General features: G+C 36.3%; 1 protein-coding gene across 1 annotated transcript in view; it reads right to left on the minus strand.

Annotated features, from left to right (window-relative positions):
• Nucleotides 1-21,517, minus strand: part of LOC145662393 (FRAS1-related extracellular matrix protein 2-like) — a 311,481-nt gene that overhangs the window by 58,069 nt on the left and 231,895 nt on the right. Inside the window, exons 4-7 of the mRNA XM_081727922.1 lie at nucleotides 16,221-16,451; nucleotides 12,993-13,118; nucleotides 7,963-8,211; nucleotides 553-702 (exon numbers count right to left, since the gene is read on the minus strand). Coding sequence (XP_081584048.1) covers nucleotides 553-702; nucleotides 7,963-8,211; nucleotides 12,993-13,118; nucleotides 16,221-16,451 — 756 coding nt within the window. The remainder of the gene's footprint in view (nucleotides 1-552; nucleotides 703-7,962; nucleotides 8,212-12,992; nucleotides 13,119-16,220; nucleotides 16,452-21,517) is intronic.

Below are 21,517 nucleotides of genomic sequence, written 5' to 3' on the forward strand. Positions count from 1 at the left end.
TAGCCACTTACTCTGAGGGAAGAACGTAGACTGAAAGTATTTGAGAACAAGATCCTGAGACGAATATTCGGACTCAAGAGAAACGGGAATGCGGAATGGCGGAAATTTCATAACGAGCAATAACGAAATTTATACCGTTTACTAAACATTGTTAGGGTCATCAAATCTAGGAGGTTCAGGTGGGCAAGTCATATAACCAGAATGGAAGAAAGTAAGAACGTTTTCAAAGTTTTAAGTGGAAGTCCAATAGGAAAATAATCATTAGAGAGACCTAGACGCAGATGGGAGGACAATATTAAGATGGATCTCGCAGAGATAGGAATACAGAGTAGAAACTGCATCCAGTTGGCTAAGGATAGAAGTCAGTGGAGAGCTTTTGTGAACGCGGCATTGAATTTCCGGGTTCCATAGGACATACAATGAGTTAGTTAGTTTAGTGTAAAATAAGTATATTACGTAAACGTGAATTATACTTGCTTCATATTTTCATTATTTTAATCTTATTTTGAAGTTACGCTACATTTCTAGCTCCAAATAAGATAATAAACTTACCCTCAGCTGATACAGGATTGGAAGGTTTTGATAATACAGTGACTCCTGCTGGTTTACTCAAATCTGTTCCTGATCTCCAAATCATTATTTCTACGTATCCACTGCTCTCGTCCACATGATAGGCAGAATCACCAAAATATAAGAAGGGAACTGGAACAAAAACAACACTTATCGTTATCAATGTGTGAATACCTCCATCGTGAGAATTAGAGTTAATCACTATTTTGTTATGCTTGAAATATGCATATTACCAATTCAGAGTATGTAACAATAATATCTTATAAGCAGTGTTTTATTAAGATATGTTAGAAGAGATAGTTCCGCCCAAGTTCTAGAATTTCTCCCCCAAATTTTGAAAATATAAGTGTAACATGTACGTGATAAACATTGTCTTTTCCCTAGAGCTATAGATTCTCCTACAGAACCGAGAAGGCTGGAATAAAGCACTGCCTGTAAGTACCAATCTCTCTCACCATTAAATTCTAAATTATAGTTGATACATACATATATATTAACATATATACATACGGCGTACTGGTACCTTTTTAATGAAAATGGAATAGTTCCTCTTCTGCCTTAAGAAGGAGTTGACTAGAAATTTCGAAAATATCAAATAGTAAATATATAATTTTATTGAAAATCAGAGTTTTTTTAATTATTTTCTACTTTATTATTTTATTATAAAGGTACTCACGCAACAATTTTTATAGAGGCAGTTTGGCTACGAGCATATAATTTGAAGTACTCACCAACTACCTCTATAAATATTGTTGCGAAAGTACCACAAGATTCTGAAACATGGATATTTGGATATGGCACATATTAATTCTTTCATGTTTTCGGCAGCCTATAACTCTGAAGGGAAGCATTTGTGCAGCCATATTGGTCTATACTTTTTGTCTTATCTAGGTGTCAGGAGTCACCTCCCAAACGTTGTCGGTGTTGTTTTGAAACACCCTGTATATATATCTATAGTTATTGTTTCATAAATGTAAACTGTGAGTACTGCATTCTGGTGATGTTCAATAAAAGCGCGATCGGAGTCGATTGGAACTTCACTTAGAAGGTGAAATCTCTTGACAGAAAGTCGGATAGTTACGACAGTTATAACCCATTCTTTCCTTAAAACATCTTGAGAATGAAAATTGATCCATTTTATTGTAGTTAAATTTCTGTGTTATGAACCATTCTAACGATGATCAGGTATACCTTCATTCTATTTATTTAAGCTGAAGTCAGTAAGTCATATTAGACGAATTATCAACGCAAATGAATTGGAAATACGAGGGTGAATTGGAAAGTTCGTGACCTGTCTAGAAAGGAAGAAATTATTTTATGTTTGTATACATTGCTGCCTAGCTATATTAATTGGTAGTCACTGTGTAAAATTTCATTTCTCCGTTGTTTTAGGTGAGGAGTTTATAAGCATTAAGTTGGCGAAAGTGACGGGAATTTGTGACATGGAGAAAATCACCAGGACAATGTGCGCGTTCACACGTCCTTTGCATCCATGGCAGAAATTCATTACTATGAGTTCGAACTGTGGCATCAGCCGCCCTATTCGCCTAATCTGGACCCCTCGAACTTTCACTTGCCTAGAAACCTGAAAAAGGTTTTGGGGGGGTCAGCGATTTTCTTCGGATGCAGTCCTGTACTGAGATGTTTATACAGGGCTAAAGGAATCAATTTTAAAAAAGAGTATAGAAGCGTTACCAGAGAGATGGCGTGAATATATCTTGGTCAAGGGGATTATGTGGAAAAATAAAACATAAGTTATCCAAATATTTTCTAATTTTGTAGGTCAGGCCAAGAACTTTCCAATTCACCGTCGTGTATACCAAATTCTGCAAACAAGAGATAATGAATCTCATTACTTTCCGACTTAGCTTCTAAGCAATGACTTCTAAGATTAAGACTAGTTAGCTAAACCATGCAAATGCTGGTAAAATAAGTCCTGAGTTGTTGTCTTTTCTAGCTCTTTCGATTTATATTCTGTGTCAAGTGACATTATTCAACTCTATTGTGTCCTTACCATCAATATATATATATATATATATATATATATATATATATATATATATATATATATATATATATATATATATATATATATATATATATATAAAAGGAGAGGGGTTATATATAAAAATAATTAAACTTAATAACTCTAGAACCATGAGACTGATCTCGATCAAATTTGCCACATAAATGAAGTTTGGGCCTTGCGCTGCTGCCGTTTTGCGTCCCTTGGGGTTTTGGTAGTGTACAAATTGATTCCCGCATTCGACAAGTTTGTCTAACGATAACATCCGTGTTGATTCCTGGGCTGCTTTCACACAGTTCCTGCAGGTGTCGCTACTCACTTCCGAGAAACCAGTTCATTGTGTGCCAGCGATGGAATTTGAACTGATGCCAAGTGAAAAGGGCAAGCAACTGTTGGTGATACATGGTCACAAATTTTGTTTCCATATGTGTCTCGTCGGTGGGGTTGAAAGATATAAATGTACGAAAAGAACATGTAAGTGTTTTGTAATCCTAAACTCTTTAAATTGTGTTGTTCGCTCGCAATTAGATCATAATCATGAAAAAGGTAACTCTGGTACATTAAACCGGCAAAGACTTAGTAATTCAGTCAAAAGGAAGACGGAGGAAAATTTTTGTGAGCGTCCGTCGAAACTTATACGCATCGAGTTAGCTAATAGTGAAATCGACACATTCACAACGCGTGATTTAGTTCGAATAAGGAAAAATATTAATGCTGCTCGCTCACACAAGCTTCCAAAGTTGCCTAATAACTCAAAAGAGCTGCACGAAGCCCTAGAGAAAAGTTTTTTCAACACAAACAGGGGCGAAAACTTTTTGCTTGTGAACGACTCAGAAAAGAATATTGTTGGTTCCTCGTGTGAAAGTAATTTGAATTTTCTTAAGAATTCGAAAACTTTATATGTAGATGGGACTTTCAGTTGCTGCCCTAAGCTGTTCGACCAAATATATATAATTCGGAGTGGAAATAAAAAAACTAGTTTCCGTTGGTATTTTGTTTTCCTCCCAAACAAAACCTCTGGTAAGGAAGCTTTGTGCTTAATAAAAAATATCACCAATCCAGACATTATATACGTAGACTTTGAGAACGCAATCCACCAAGCGATTGCTTACCTTTGGCACCAAATGACTATAAAGGGCTGCAGATTCCGTCTCGGTCAGTCATGGTGGAGAAAAATTCAATCCTTGGGACTGTTAAATGATTTTAAATCAAAAGACTCTGGACTAGGAGCACTTCTTAAAACCTTGTTTCGACTGCCTCTTCTCCCACAAAATCAAATTGAAGACTGCTTCGTAGAACATCTAATGTCCCGCAAACCTACACATGAAGAACTGGATGATTTTTTATTATTTACTTGAGACGTATATTCTCGCAAACAGCGACTTCTCACCCATAATGTGGGTCGACTTTAATAGTAGTTCTGAACATACTACTAGCTGTTGCGAAGCATTCCACTCTAAATTGAACACTCAATTTTGCTCTCCCCATCCAAATATTTTCCACTTGATAGAAACATTGAAGGGTGTTCAGACTGAAACTTATGTTAAAATGAGAAGCGAAAACAAGACCACTCCCAAAAAAATTTGGGACAAACAGAACTGTATAGAAGAAGAAAGGATTAAACTAACAAAGTCTACCATTACCCGTTATGAATATCTTCGGAAACTCTGCTAGAAGTTTCTCCCATGTACATAACTCCATTACTTATGCTTGACAGTTGCAACTTAGCACGTAAATTATGAGAGTAAAAAAAAAAAAAAATAATACAAATGTGTAAAGCATGTTAACTAGTGCTTCTTAATAGGTAGTGCGCGACATCTTTGCTAGTAATTGTGTTTCCTGACTGTGTTTAGTGAATGGCTGAGTTCAGTGATTGAAAATATTTAAGTGGTGTGCTGAGTGATGCAAATGAAGTTGACATATTTACTCCAGCATTTTCCAAGTAGCGGAAATAGTGAGTCAAAAGCAATTTTCTTCTTTTTCTGTAGTTTAATCACTGTATAAAATTTCTCAAATTTATATTGCAACTTGCATCTGTCAAGTGAGTTATTCAAAAGTTGAAAGTTGGAATTATTTAGGATAGTTTTCTTAACTACAACTTCACAAGCAGCCAAGATGTGGTTGGCGTACGTGAATCTGTACAGTATGTGAAATCGGAATAGCACGGTACGGGAATCAACTCGTACGCTAAGGGCAAATACGCACTCATCAGATGGGAATCAACTCGTACACTAGGGGTAAATCTACTGTCAGTTAATGGGAGTCAACTCGTCCGTTTCGGAATCAATTCGGTACCAGCCGGGCCTTGGATGGTTATTATCATTTCACTTTGACGATATAACTTAGGGGGGAGGGAGATATAAATATACATAAATATATAATAACATAAAAATGAAAGTGACAACGTTTGTGTCTTAATAACTCTTGAACCACCCCACCGATCTCAATCAAATTTTCAACATAAATGAGATTCAGGCCTGGAATGGTTTTTATCATTTCATTTTGACGGTACAAGTTAGGGGAGAGGGAGGGGGAGATATTTAAAAATGATCGAAAATGATCGATATTAGTATCGAATGTATAGTTTTCGGGATCGCTGAGATGAACAGTGACACTTCCGATGCCGTTTTATTTCAAACCAGTGAGGCAGGTAATCAAGACTAGTCAAGCTAAAAGGAAGTTTAAGTTGACTTTTATTACTTGAGATAGTATCTCACAAACAGTTCTATACAGTGAAGTATAACATTGTAGGACAAGGCTATTACCTGTCTAACTATGTAAAGCTGAAATATATATTCATAAAAAAAATCATTTGGTTTACCGAACGTTACGGTTTAAAAGCACAACAAGACAGTAGATTTACGGTTACTTTTTGAGTTTACTTATAAGACAGCTATTTCAGTAGCTTACATTAAAAATATATTCTATTTTCTTTAATTACTTTTACTTATATTTACGTACAAGACGCCATTATAAACAAAATCTTGCTTTTAATTATATATTTTCTCCTCAATTCGGTATTATTTTTATAAATTTTCTCTGTAAATTTTCTCACTTCTTTCCCATCTTATCTTAAATAATAATAATAATAATAATAATAATAATAATAATAATAATAATAATAATAATAATAATAATAGAAGACCACAGATAGTGTCTGAAGATTATATGCGCAAGTATCTTTGAGTAAGTTAAATACAACATTCCGGCATTATTTGTTTCAAGTGGCTTCCACAGAAAAGTGTTATAAAAGTGGTAGAATATATAAATAAAGAACATGGAACTTACAATGGTTATACAGGGTGGCGCGCAGCCGACGGGCACATTTCAAAGTTGAATATTACGCAGGCGCGAAAGCTTGCAGTGGATTGCGGCTAGGGGATAGAAGTGGATAGGATGCCATTTCATAAGAACACTGCAACAGTTAGAATGAACCTTTAGCGTAATGTCAGGTGACAATGATATGTCTAAACAATCACTGCACATTAATGATTAACCTCGTTTCGTAATAAATACAAACACAGAAAATACATTGTTCAACACTCCAACGATATCCATGGTAACTGTTATGGTATTCCCATATAAAATGGTATCCTAATCTTTTCCAATCTCCCACTCGTTACCCACTCCAAGTTATCGTGCCCACGCAGTATTCAACTTCAAAATGTGTCAGCGGCTCCGCGCCACCCTGTATTTTGTGTTGACCTAGCTAGAATATATAAATAAAGAACATGATATAACGGTGTTTGGCAGTCAACTTCTCCTAGATCGCTGCAATGATTTTTGATGATTTTAAGCCTAACTTAGGTTTCTATCTCATTATTTTTACCGAAACAACCCTACTGTCCTCTAGGAGGAGATATGTAAAAATAATCTAAAACGACTGACATTAGTGTCCAATCCATAGTTTTTGGGGTCTCTGAGATGAATAGTAACACTTGTGATGCCGTTTAAGCATAGGCATGGAAAGTGAGAAGGGATGAAGGGTGGGAATTGAAAGAGGGTGACATATAAAAATAGAAAAACGACAATATTAATGTCCAATCCATAGTTTTCGGGGATCTCTGAGGTGAATAGGGACAGGTTTAACTTCATCTCCAAGTAGGATGAGGGTGAGAGGTCGGGTGAAAAGGAGTGGCACGTAAAGATGATCTTGAAAACGGACCGACATTAGCATCCAATCCATAGTTTCTGGAATCGCTAAGATTAATAGTGGCACACCCAATGTCATTTGAGTCAGCCCGCTTCCTACTGCGTGCGTATCCTAAGAAGGGGGAGGTGTTCAAACACTTTCCATAAAGATGTCTCTCCTTTTGAAGAATTAGCATTTCAGCTAGTAAACATTATAATATACATTATAATAGAGAATTATATTTTGTCTAAATTTCCGAAACAAGGAAGTAATATGTCAAAGGTAAGCCAGGTAAGGAATTGTATTACATAAAAATAAACCTGAATTGTATACTGGCCTATGCTTTCTTCACGTAGCCATATTGTTTGAAACAAAATCTACAACTTTCCGAACCTTGCACTTTCGCTGTCACCGGAAGTGATAAAGCTTGACCCATCCACCAAAGACAATTCATAAGTGTAGGGAATGAATGTACAGTCTTGTTCAAAAAATCTTGGCCACCCATCTATATTCTGGTAACGGTATATAGGATATTCTAATTTTTCGGCTCTTAATAAAGGCCTCATTGGCCAGAGAAAATCGGCATTAGTTTAATTCCAACTGTAGATAAGAGTGCAGGACTTTTCCAAGAGGGATAGGTGGCTAGTTTTTTTTTTTTTTAAAAAAAAAAACAAGATTATAGCTTATTCCTTGAATGAGTTGATAAATAATGATACCATCTTATTCATAAATCATGTTAATACATAACCCGAATTAGAGAACTAGATACCCATAGGTTAATTTTCTCACACAACTCGGCGTATTTAATAATGATACACACTTTACCAATAATAGAGATAATTATATTCATAAAGTAGCCAATAACTATTCCATCACGCTCTGTATCAATATTGTCAAACTAAATACAACAGCTCACTGAGCAAGGCTATGTGATAAAAAATAAATAAAAACCCAAACACGTAACAGTTTCAACACAATCATTGTGTCTTCATCAGGCTTCCACTTCCACGCAGAGAAGGAGGGGAAGTCTGATGAAGACACAATTAGTGTGTTGAAACTGATATGTGTTTGTGTTTTTATATATTTTTATCGCATAGCCGTGCTCAGTGTATTATTATGTAAAGTAGCCTAGATATAGTTGTGGCCAATTTTATACAGTTGACCTTCTTTTCATAATATTTATTATTTTTTAAATTTTATTTACCCGTATATTGTATAATGTAAATATACTCACCATCATCTGAGTCTGAGACTAGAATGATTTCAGTTTTTGAATGTTTTCCCAGTCGTCCTCCAACTGGTTGCGTCAAATACACTTTGAATTTCTCTTCGGTTTCATACAGAGAATCATCTATAATAACAACACGACACACAGCTATCTCCTGGTTGCGATCGAAAAGTATCAAACTAGAGGGCGTGTCTGGTCGCGAAATATAGTCAGAATAGGACTGCACAGATGTGGGAATGGTTCCTACTGCACTCCCTGTAAATAGAATAGAATATACGGTATATCTTAATTGAAAACATTGATAATAATAAATATTGTCATTTATCTACTTTATATCTGTATCCAGTGGCGTAACTACAATGCATCGAGTGGAGCAGTTGCTTCAGGGCGAACAGTAAAAGGTTGCAGGAAAAAAAAAAAAAACAACGGAAAACTGTTTCTTATGCAACGAACGTTTGAAAACATTTCTAAAGGTACGCAATGATTATTAGCAGTTAATTGGCAACAGCCAATACCGGGGGCGGATCCAGGAATTTTTGAGGGGGGAGGGAGGTCTGAAAAAATAAACTTGAGACATTTTTCGATATTTGGTTCGTTAATTAAAAATGTGGACTGCAGTGCTTCATAATACGATTTTCCGCCCTTCTGGAGGAGGCATTGAGGAAAGCCATGTTGTCCAACACGAGAGAATCCAGGATTACCATTAACTGGAAACACATACACTATCTGCACTGAGTGAAAAACACACTCAGAATTTTCCTTTTGAGAGAAATTTTAAAACTTTTTTTCCCCACAGCCTTTGAACAAGCGCTTCATTAGGGACTAATTTATATATTTTACTCCTCATGGAGGGGCGTGCGAGCCCCGCGCCTCCTTTTTGGATCCCCACTGGGCGATACCCGGGCAATCGTCACTGCATTATTTGTCTAGCTAGCTGCTAAATGAAAGTTTTTTTCCTATGAACATAATTCATATTAAGTATGTAGTGATAACTTAACTTAGGAAAAATATAAGGGGGTGGGAGGTATGAGTAAATCGATGATCGGTCGATCCAGAGCGCAGTAAAATTACTTACGCCACTGTCTGTATCTATATCTATATCTATATCTATATCTATATCTATATCTATATCTATATCTATATCTATATCTATATCTATATCTCTTTTTATCTGTACAAAGATAGATATAGATATCTTGTATTTTGAACATTTATTTTGTTATATTTTTCATCAGAGTCTACAAGAACAGTTTTATATGAATAAGATGAGTAGATTAAGGAAACTCTTTGTTGAATTCAACATTCTTTATGAGAATAAGTTTTCACGGTCTACATGTCATCATTGGTTCCACGTTCTTAGCTACCTGCTTACTACGTTATCTTCTATCACACTTCTCTCCCACACACCACTTCGGATTTGAAGCCGCTGGTAGACGTAGTATGGTTATTCCTTTATATTTCTATTTATTGATGAGAAGGTTAGCCTATTTAATATATAAAAGTATATTTGACTTCCAATCAAAAAGATCATTCAAATGAAATAGGCAAATAAATACGATTTTAACGACTGCTCCATTAACTTTACTATTTGCTTCATTGTCATAGCTATCTCAACTCTCCTCTCAAAGAAAACCATTAACGATCGAGAAAAAAGCTCTCCCTTCGAATGTGGTTTCGATCCTAAATCATTCGAATTCGAGGAATTCGAATTCCTATCTCCTTACGATTCTTTCTCATTGCGGTAATCATCCTCATTTTTGACGTCGAAATTGCCCTTCTCTTACCAATAACAATTACTATTAACAGCACCAACACATTATCATGGTCCCTCGTCAGACTAACATTCTTAATAATTCCCCTTTTAGGACTTTACCACGAATGAAACCAAGGATCCTTAACATGAGCAGACTAAACAATACAGCGAGAGGTAATAGTTAAATATAATATTTGGGTTGAATCCAAAAGGTATTGTCATCAACTTATCTCAAATAGGAAGCAGATAATTGCACTGTTTCGACCTGAACCCCTATTTGTTAGTTGAAGCCAAAAAGAGGCATTTCACTGTTAATGATATTACTGGGACTTTATTCTCCCCAACTAAGGAGATGTGAATATTCAAGAAGCTGCTGCTAACTTCTATCTTTAGCGGATTAGACCGTTAACATCTCCCAAGTGTTAATAATAGTGGTGGGAAAAAAAAAGTTTTTCGGTGTTCGGTTTTTAGAAAAACCGGTTTCAGTTTTCTCCAAAACCGGTTCGGTTTTTCACCGGATTCGGTTTTCTTCAAAACCGGTTCCGTTTTTTTCCAAAATTTGTTCTATTTCTGACCAGAATAGTTTTTCGTTGTTCTCCGGAAACAGATTCCGTTTCCACAGAAACAGTTTTATGTGTTTTCCAAAAGTTTCTAAAAGTTAAATGAAAACCGAACCGGTTTTAGAGAAAACCGAAACCGGTTTCGGTGAAAAATCAAACCGTTTTTAAAGAAAACCGAAACCGGTTTTGGAGAAAACCGAAATGCCGGTTTTTCGAGTTCGGTTTCCGGTTTTTATATAAACCGGTTTTGCCCATCCCTAGTTAATATACACCCTCTTAGTATACAATATTACCTTTTCGAGGTGAAAAAAAAGAGTACTTCTGCTCAGGGAGTGCCAAATATCCAGAGAATTTATTTCTTAGTATCTTCAGTACTATGCTTTTAATATAAGCTATTTGAATATATGAACATAAGAAAACAAAGAAAAATAGTAAAAAAATTTTAAAAAATAACAAATAGCTGGTAGTAGCCATGCAGAAAAAGGAATTTGGACACTCTTTGTTACAGCAGCTAAAAGACTAAGCTGGAAATAATTACCATTTCATTATTACTTAAAACTGTGTGCAAGTTAAAAGAAAGAAACGTATTTTCAACTACCATAATTCAACATTCAAGCAATAGCTAACAAAATTGCCACATCACCAATTCGATGAATTTGATTCAAACGTATGTTTCAGTTGACATTGTGAAAAGACTTCCAAATTATCTCAACTCAATTTTGAAACTTGTCGTAGATCTACAACTTCCAGTTGCACTGTAATACAGGAATAAGATCAGAGAAAGAGCTCTTTGTTACGCTGAATCCGTATCAAAAAGTCATTTCTTACTATCTCTTACAATTTCTGTTACATGAAGATTAAGATTCGAACCGGAAGTAGTAATTTTACATCCAGAATTCGAAACAAATGTATGCGAAAAAGTAATCGATATTTCTAGTTGATTTAAAGAGGTTGGTAGCTCTCATCTCGGTGAGTTCTTGGTTCCATCCTAGTCTATGTGAGTTTGTGATGAACAACATTTTTCGTTATTCTCGTACTGATTTTTCTTTTCACAAATTCTTTCCAAATCATTAATTTTAATTAATCATTCATTCCATTTAGACTGGAGGGCTTAATCGAAAATCTTTTAGTTTAACGTCCCACGATTATGCCCTTTAGGCTAAGGGAGACATTATGATCAAGGCAAGTAAATAATAATGGAAGAATTGGTGGAATGATAATGTAAGAGGAAATGGGAGTTCCCTTAGAAAACCTACGGACACGATGTCCACCAAAAAACTTAAGGGCCACTATTTATATTTTTAGCCTAACAATGATGAAACTGTAATTTGTCATTGAAAATTGATTTATTGTTTTTCGAAACATTTTCTTTTATGATCAATACACTTTTGCATTCATTCGAACTATTTGTCAAAGCATTTTTTCAGTCTTCTTGAGACACCACCATAATATAATTTTTGAACGCATCAACGGCTGCTTCCGCCGACGAAAATCGTTGTCCACGCAATTCATTCTTGACATTCGGGAACAAGAAGAAGTCATTGAGTGCCAAATCAGGACTGTACGACGGATGACCTATCAGTTCGATTTTTTGAGTGTTCAAATAGTCGGTTGTTAGATGAGATGTGTGAGAGCTCGCATTGTTTTGATGAAGAATGATCCGATGGCGCTTGTTTGTTTTCCGCATTTGACCGAAGACTTCCGGCAAACAAATTGTTGTGTACCATTCAGAGTTGACCGTCCTACGTTCCTCTAAAGGCACAGTTGCCACATGACCAGTTTTTCCGGGAAAGAAAAGGCGACCATTTGTTTCGATTAGCTTCGAGCGCAAACAAATTTTGTTGGATTTGGTTCATCTTGAAATACCATACAGTCGACTGCTGTTTACGTTCCGGCTCATATGCATATATCCATGACTTATCACCTGTTACAATCTACGTATTTTGAAGCACCGCCATTGTATTTATTGAGCATTTGTGTGCATCAATCGACGCGAGCTTCTTTTTGAGTTTTTGTCAAATTATGTGGGATCCAACGAGAACAAACCTTTCACACAGATAAATGATCATGCAATATTTTATATATGCTGATGAAACTAATGCGTAGAGTTGCCTCAATCTCACAATATGTTACATGACGATCTTGCAGTATTAGGTTTTGCACAGCATTAATGTTTTCTTGAATAAGAACTGATTTTGGATGACATTCGCGAATTTCGTCAGTGAGCGGATACGAGTAAAATCGTTATACCAGCGTTTCACAATGGCAAAGAATGGGGCTTCATCGCCAAATGTGGAAGTAAGGTGATCGATGCCTTGCCTTGATAATTCGCGTCGAAAATCGTAATAAATCATCCCACGAAAATTTTCACGAGTTAATTCCATTTTTCTGTTGTCACGCAATTTTCAAGTCAACGTAAACAACACAAATAAAGCTATTGACAAAGCATTTGAATTATGTTATGGTCAACAATGCCAAAGATTTCTATGCAAACAAAAAATGGCGCCTAACTACAATCATTGTTGCCAAGGCTCAAAATATAAATAGTGACTCTCGTACTTATCCAGGGATCGAGTCAGAGACTCCACGCACCAGAGGTGAGCGCTCTAGCACTGAGCTACCGTGCACCCAGGCTTAATCGAGAAATTACTAAAAAGTTTCACTTTATTCTAACCCTTTTCTTAAAAACTATTCACACATATATTTATTTTTAGTTTTCTCACCACTTTCTGTAAGGCACTGCACCATCATTTCGTTTGATAGGTCCCCTTTTCTATGCACTGGAACCAGTAACTCGCCAACATCTTCTTCTACTTCATAAACGGCGTCCGGGATAAATACTGTAGCCTCTGAAATATTAAAAATAAATAAATAAAACAAAACAAAAATTATAATGTCTTCCATTTTCTAATAAATAAATAAATAAATAAATAAATGTCCATTTCCAGTAAACAAGTGCCTTATAGAAAAGTAGTTATATCAGTTTACGATATATTAGGCTTAAAATACATAATTAGAGTATTAAACGGCGTGACAAACATCTTGGCATTTGAAGGCGGCGCTCCAAGTTCCCTTTAAGTGCTGCTAGCAAATGAGAGGTCAGCGGTATTGCCACGTTTATTTTGTACACATCCACGTGTATCTCCTGTCACTTAATCGCGCTATAGTTTGTCTGCATAACCATAGCCACACCCCTCTACCACTTGGCAACATGGCGCCAGAGCTTGCGTTTTATTTGTTTAGCTGAAATGCCTAGATGTTTGTCACAGGCTTTAAATGGTACTACACACAAAAATTGCGTAAAGACATTAGTATCATAAAGTTTATATCTCGTAAGGACCAGCAACAACTTGGCGATAATTCATATTAAGATCAATTACTAGGAAGTTTGATTTACCATAACTCATTTATGTATTTATCCTATCCATGTGTCGATTCCCGGTGGGAGCTCATGTGGTTCGGATTCCACGTTAATCAGTAGGTCCACGTCTCATATAGCCTCGCTGCTAAAAGGGACGTTAAAATCAACTCAAACCTATCCTATGTGTCTGCCTGTCTGTCCGCCCTTCCAGGAGAAAAAAAGGCCAAAAAGCTACTTGATGCATTGTTGCCAATTTGAGGGAAAAGTGGCTAAATCTAGGGGATTCGATTACAGCATAAACAAATATATGAATAAGCTGGCAGGTGCACATCATGTGACCAAATCTCCAGAATCCCACTTTGATTCCTGTTACAACTTGCCCTCTAACGAAGACCAATTTCAACCCTCAATGCTCTTTCGTTTACAGAGCTTCCGTTTAGAGGAACAAATAATACAATATTACTGATAGCAAATTGATTATAATTATTTGTAGAAGCATTGGGTAAAAAATGTATATTTTAATCTTTATACACTTACACTTTTGTGCGTTTTTCAAAACTCATATTTGATTCCGTTGAAGGGAAATTGATTATAAAATAAAATAAAAATGTACTAAAAGTGAAATTGTTGTTAATGAACTGTAATATAAATGACATATCACTGTTGGTTACGTATGATTCATTGAATTACGTTTTTACTTATACGGTTTTGTTATGTATACACACAGAGAGAAATATAGGATTATATATATATATATATATATTGCGATTTTTCACGCAAAATTGGAGTCATTTCATCTCCCATTTAACGTTTCTTTTTTAGGGATGGGCACGAGTCGAGTTACTCGAAACTCGAAGCGAATTCGAGTCGAGTCAAAGATAATTTTCTTGAGTCGAGTTCCGAGCCGAGTCACTGTTTTGAGGTCGAGTTTCGAGTCGAGTCGAGTTTGAAAAATGGCTCGCTCGTTTAGTTCGTTTTAATTCGTTTTCAAATCATTGCCTGATTATACTGGAAAGCGAAAGCTATGAGAAATGTAAGCAGTAATGTGGAATATTTTTACTGTTGATCACGAGGTGAGACACTGCTCGCATCTCACCTCGTCTTGATTAACAAGACGACAATGGATTTTTATAACGAGACAGCCTCAAATGACGTGAAAACTAACATAACTATATACTGTAGTTCTCACCACCAAGACTGAGACCTGCACGGTGAAAGTTTTACGCCGAAGCAGAAGACCAATCCGTGTAAGGATGTTAACCGGCTTAGCTCGGTTCAACTAAGCAAATAGATAGAGCCGGCTTGGTTGAGATGAGGCACCGACTCGGCTCAGGTGAGTCATCGTCTCGAGCCGACTCGGTTTGAGTGAGCCATCAGCTCGGTTTATTTCGGCTCGTGTCGGTTTGGGTGGGTGAGCTGTTGGCTCGGTTCGATAGGGAATGAGCTGTGAGCCGAGCCGCTCGAGCCGTTGAGAACCCTAAACCCGGACCAAGCAGTTTTGAACATGTGTGGCCGGCGCTCTCTAACTTTTAACGATTTTTGGTTCGAGCCCGGATACTTGCTCCTCCGGAACTCAAACCCAGAACCTCGTGAACGATGTACTTGCCTCCTAGACTTCACGACTACCGAGGCCACAGTCAACTAGTTTTTAGTATTCAGATACAAACCACCTATCTTTCTTGTTTATACACGTTGTTATAATAATAATAATAATAATAATAATAATAATAATAATAATAATAATAATAATAATAATAATAATAATAATAATAATAATAATAATAATAATGTTATAGTAGTAGTAGTAGTATTGATTATAATTATATTGTCTATGTAGGATACTTGAAGAAAGTACTTGAAACTACATACAGCATTTGGCTCGAAACTCGAGTCAAATTCGAGCCGAGTTTCGAGTCGAGTTGGATGATTTTTCGAGCCGAGTTCTCGAGTCGAGCTCAAAGATGTCTGTTTCAAGTCGAGTCGAGTTTCAATGTAAAGTCGCTCGAACTCGCTCGTGCCTATCCCTAGTTTTTTTATATCAGCTTTTTGGCAACATTGAATGGATCATCACATTAGTGATATGGCGCCATAGAACTGATATAATACGTTCAGTACACAAGGGAATCGAGTCCATTATTGGTCTTTTTGGACACATTTCCTCTCTATGGTCTCCTTATGAAGTTTCTTTCAAAGCGTAAAAAGTTCATGTCCGGTATTGTTAATAATTTTTATAATGCAAAAAGCAATGTTATCTTTTCCATATACTTTTGTGTCTTTTTCTCACAACTTGGTAATTGGAATTGATTCCCTTGTGCTCTGAACACTCCATATATTAATATTCTTCAGTAAGTACCTCTAGAAATGAAGAAGGTATATGTAATGCCATCTCACGAGAGGATTAAGAATTGTAACTCTAAGCCAGTGGCGTATACAGAATTTCATCAAGGGGGAAGGTCCCAAGTTAATTTCTTTCAATCTTAATATGATAAATGTCATAATCTTCCATAATATTATTACATATTAAAGGGAGGGGGAAAGCTAAAACCAGGACACTTTCTTCATACGTCACTGCTTTGAACTACATATTTACCATCTTCTGGATCCGTGATAACCACATCAGCGTCATCAGGATATTCCAAAGCAGCCATGACAGGATCTTTAATTTTCAGCAAGAATTCTTTCTCTTTTTCAAACTTATGATTATCAATAATCTTCAACCGCCATGATGCTTCACTTTGCCCAGGGTTGAACTGTACCTGACGGGCGTAAAAAGCAGAGAAGTCCTTTCCCTTGATTGCGGTCCCATTTTCTGGTTCAATTGCTGGAATAAATAACAATAATTAGGATACCATTGTCAGAAAGCTTTAACTAGTTTTAGCCTAAAATACGATCATTTTTACTGTTGTCAGCAGAAGCTTTAACTAGTTTTAACCTAAAATACGATCATTTCTACTGTTATCAGCAGAAGATTTAACTAGTTTTAATTTAAAATGCGATCACTCATCGTTGTCAACAGAAGCTTTAACTAAACATTGTTCAGCGTAAGCTCTAAACTCCGATAAACAAAATATTTGTATCCTTCCGCTTGTCACAAATATGATTGGCTAGTGATGTATCACCCCCACGGGAGGGAGCAAATTATACACGTGTATTTTGACAATACTGCCTCGTGTTGTCCAGATACTTACAACAACAGAAAAGAAAGAAAGAAACTCGAAAGATTAAAAAATAAAAAGCATTTGAATTTCGCTCGTAAACAATTGTTGCTTAGTGAGTAAAGGTTTGCCTTGTTGGTGTTTCACCACAACACTCGCGGAATCGGGATTCATGCCAGTCATCTTTCAGACTTGACAAGCAGAACATCCATCCACAGTTGAGTTGGCGCCATAATTACTGCGCATGCTTAGTGTTTATTTCTATTGTTTCATTAACCACACTCGATTATAGTTTTATTAGATAACCCGTATTATACTGTATGTTTGTCATTTATAATAATATAGCAGTTTTATATGAAGCTTCACAGTAAAAGTAATAATGCAATCACATGGACTATTTTGCGGAGGAGTACAGGCGTCGGTAGGACAACAGCAAATCAGCGAGATTTAGTTTCACGTGGCTTTGTTTATCACAGTTTAGAGCTTACGCCGAACAATGTATAGTTTTAACCTAAAATATGATCATTTTCACTGTTGCAGAAGAAGCTTTAACTCGTTTTAGCCTAAAATACGATCTTTTTCACTGTTATCAGCAGAAGATTTAACTAGTTTTAACCTAAAATACGATCATTATCAGTGTTGTCAGCAGAAGCTTTAACTAGTTTTAACCTAAAATACGATCATTTTTACTGTTATCAGCAGAATATTTAACTCGTTTTAACCTAAAATACGATCATTTTCACTGTTATCAGCAGCAGATTTAACTAGTTTTAACTTAAAATGCGATCACTCATCGTTGTCAACAGAAGCTTTAACTAGTTTTAATCTAAAATATGATTATTTTCACCGTTGCAGCATAAACTTTAACTAGTTTTAGCCTAAAATACAATCATTTTCACTATTGTCAGCAGAAGCTTTAACTAGTTTTAGCCTAAAATACGATAATTGAGCTGAGCGAAGCGAAGCTCTTATACTCGGGTTAGCCGTTTGGTTGTCCGCGAACTCCTCCTAGACCGTTTGGCCGATCTCAACCAAACTTAGCACGCTGATAGAGTATGTCGTGCTGAGTGACAACATAGGTCGAAATCAAAAATCCGATGTACCATCGAGGAATAATCACCGGAAAACGCTTCCTCCTAGACCGTTTGGCCGATCTCAACCAAACTTAGGACGCTGATAGAGTATGTTGTGCTGAGTGACAACATAGGTCGAAATCAAAAATCCGATGTACCATCGAGGAATAATCACCGAGAAACGCTTACTCCTAGACCGTTTGGCCGATCTCAACCAAACTTAGCACGCTGATAGAGTATGTCGTGCTGAGTGACAACATAGGTCGAAATCAAAAATCCGATGTACCATCGAGGAATAATCACCGAAAAACGCTTCCTGATTACGTAGTTTAAGCTCGCTCAGCTCATTTCATTGCAATCGGGTATATACATTTCATTCCTAGTTGAGCTGAGCGAAGCGAAGCTCTTATACTCGGGTTAGCCGTTTGGTTGTCCGCGAACTCCTCCTAGACCGTTTGGCCGATCTGAACCAAACTTAGCACGCTGATAGAGTATGTTGTGCTGAGTGACAACATAGGTCGAAATCAAAAATCCGATGTACCATCGAGGAATAATCACCGAAAAACGCTTCCTCCTAGACCGTTTGGCCGATCTCAACCAAACTTAGCACGCTGATAGAGTATGTCGTGCTGAGTGACAACATAGGTCGAAATAAAAAATCCGATGTACCATCGAGGAATAATCACCGAAAAACGCTTCCTCCTAGACCGTTTGGCCGATCTCAACCAAACTTAGCACGCTGATAGAGTATGTCGTGCTGAGTGAGAACATAGGTCGAAATCAAAAATCCGATGTACCATCGAGGAATAATCACCGAAAAACGCTTCCATAGACTTAACATGGGGAAAAAGTCATGATTACGTAGTTTAAGCTCGCTCAGCTCATTTCATTGCAATCGGGTATATCCATTGCATTCCTAGTTCTAATTGTCGATAATTTTTAAAATATTATTTTTTTTTCATTGTATAATAGTGGTGTGTGTGTGTTACAAAGCCCTACATTTTATCTTCGTATAGTAGAGTGACCAAACGCATTGATTTTTGCAGTACAGTATTGTTTTTCAAAGAACTGTCCCGCGAGTTGCAAAGGCACATTTAGAAAATCGAGAAATGTCCTATTTTAAAATGTCCTGATTTAATTTTTTTTTGTAACACTTTAATATTTCATTCTTTATTCACAACAATTCGAATCTCACACTTTTCTTTTAATGATAAACCACTGTGTTTTTCAACTCCTCAAAAGATTATTAGGAAAGGAAAACAATCAATAAATCGTTATTTTGCAATACATTGTTTTTACTGAGAAGCATTGTTGAGATGTAAGTAACGCAGGAAAAGTTTATTTCAAACTATAAAAAATACAGCAGTGATTCTAACCAAGTTAAGTGGAAGTTCCCCTCGCCGGTCTAAATTTTCCCTCATTCCTTAAAATAATCCCATGCTCCGAAAATAGATTTTTAAAAAGTAATAAGTCTTTAGCCCTACATGAAGTTCCACTGTACGTTCATAAAAATAAATTACAAATAATTACGTGTCTAATTAATTATAATACGAATGAAATGACTTGATTATACTACATAATACAAACAAATTTGACTCGCCCATTTGCGACTTGCAGTGCGGAGTATTTTCGCTTCCTTCAGTAGTGTTATTTGTCTAATTACATTGGTATAAACAGAGAGGGCAAGGTACAGGCTGCGAGAATTCTTTATAATTTAATTGTGACTATCTTTTTTTTTTTTCGAGATATTCCCAAGACGGAAATGTGTTCTAAATTCAGAATTACAATCACTCTACTCATTTATTAAGAGAGGAGAGACAGATGACGATGTATATTGTGAAAAATGTTCAACTCAGTTTTCCATTGCCAAACAGCGGAAAATCTGAATAGAACGTCATCTAGAAACTAACTTACTAAATAAATAATAAGTAAAAAATTAAAAAAAAAAAAATAAATCAGCGGTCAGTGCAGCCACTTCCAGCATGGACGCCCGAAAGGGAGGGAGGGTGAGGCCCGGTGAACCCCTGGCTCACAAAATGTATACACAATGTAGCAAACCATATATATTAAATATCAGAAATACCAGATGTAATATAACAACCATAGAGATGCCCCCCTCGAAAATTTTCTTTGGGAGCCCCTGACTTCCAGTGTAATTGTTTCTACATTGTTTTCGATGTAAGGATTTCGGACAGACGAAACAAATACTCGCGGCAGCAGAAGCATATTTTGCATTTCACACAGTGATTCATAAGTCATTTCGTTCAAAAGGACTGTGGTTCTAAGCTCATCAAGAAATATTTCGAACCTCAGTATTGGTATGCAAGATCAAAATCTGAAGCTCTCGTAATAAATGCCATTAGGCCTTACGTGATTTCAGAAGTGCAAAAAGACCCTTGGAATATACAAATTCTTTAAATCATAAGTCTACGAAACTGTTTCAATTGTTGGTTCGCTACTTTCGTTCTGCGATTGGAGTGCAAGTTAATGTTCTCGATTTTCAGGATGAGTGTGGTGAAACGTCTGACACTGTGTCCACATATTCTTCAGACATTACAGGAGTACAAAACTGAAAGTGGTAGGTTTGTGTAATGATATTACAAATAGGGGCGTCATTAAGGGGGGGCAGGGAGGGGCAATTGCCCCCTGATTTTGAAAGTTATATAGATTTTATCAATAGAATAGTAGTAAATCAGTGAAAAACGCGAAATTTTACTTATATCAAGGGGTCTTGCTCCCCCAAGCCAAATCTGAAATGATGCTACTGATTACAAACTTCAACTATGGAGGCAGCAAATAAAAGTAAGAAAAATGTTTACAGTATTCTTCAGAATTCGTTAAGCAAACCAATTGTGAGCGTTGTTTGTGCTGCATGTATGATGAATAATGACTATATACAAACTTCTCTAGACTGTTTATCAGTTTGCATAGATAGTATCGTTCAGAAAATATATTCATACTTTTAAATATATACCGAACGTCAAGCTACATTGCGTGAATTTTGTGACTTCGTGGAAGTGAGAGTGAGGTTGAGTGAGCGCGAGTTCCAAATCATAATGTGAGCCTAAGATCGAATGAGTGCGACTTCTGGGTAACGAGTCCAGGGCTGAAAAGATAAATCATCTGGCCACCCTAAGACTGTTCATACGTCTGAGAGTATTGAGGCTGTGAGACAGACTGTTTTGAAATTCCCAAAATGTTTTGCAACGAAGTGTGTTGCTGCTGTTGGGTTTCTTTGAGAAAGTATAAGAGGAATTTCATTATCTGCACTTTCACCCTTATAAAACTATGATTGTCCAAGAACTTGAACCAGTAGATTTTTTAAGATGTCAACAGTCATGTAAGAACATCATGCAAAATATTCCAGAAGATGCTGTTGTTTTGTGTAGTGAAAAAACACATTTCTACTTAAGTCATTGTGTAAAGAAACAAAATTACCGCTACTAATTTAATCATAACCCAATTACAAAGTGCTTTCAATACCATTATATATTTTCTGAATAAATAATTTTCTATCTCTAATACATTTTTTATCCTTTAAAATATTGTGTAGTTTTATTGGGTCATCCTGTAGTATCAATCGAAAAAGCAGTTAGAATGTCGACTTCGGTGAAAGGAAATTCTTTACAACAAATGCTATATTGATGTTAGAAACAAAT

The sequence above is a fragment of the Thermobia domestica genome, chromosome 10 (genome assembly GCF_964235325.1).
Source record: "Thermobia domestica chromosome 10, izTheDome1.hap1.1, whole genome shotgun sequence".
NCBI classification, from domain to species: domain Eukaryota; kingdom Metazoa; phylum Arthropoda; class Insecta; order Zygentoma; family Lepismatidae; genus Thermobia; species Thermobia domestica.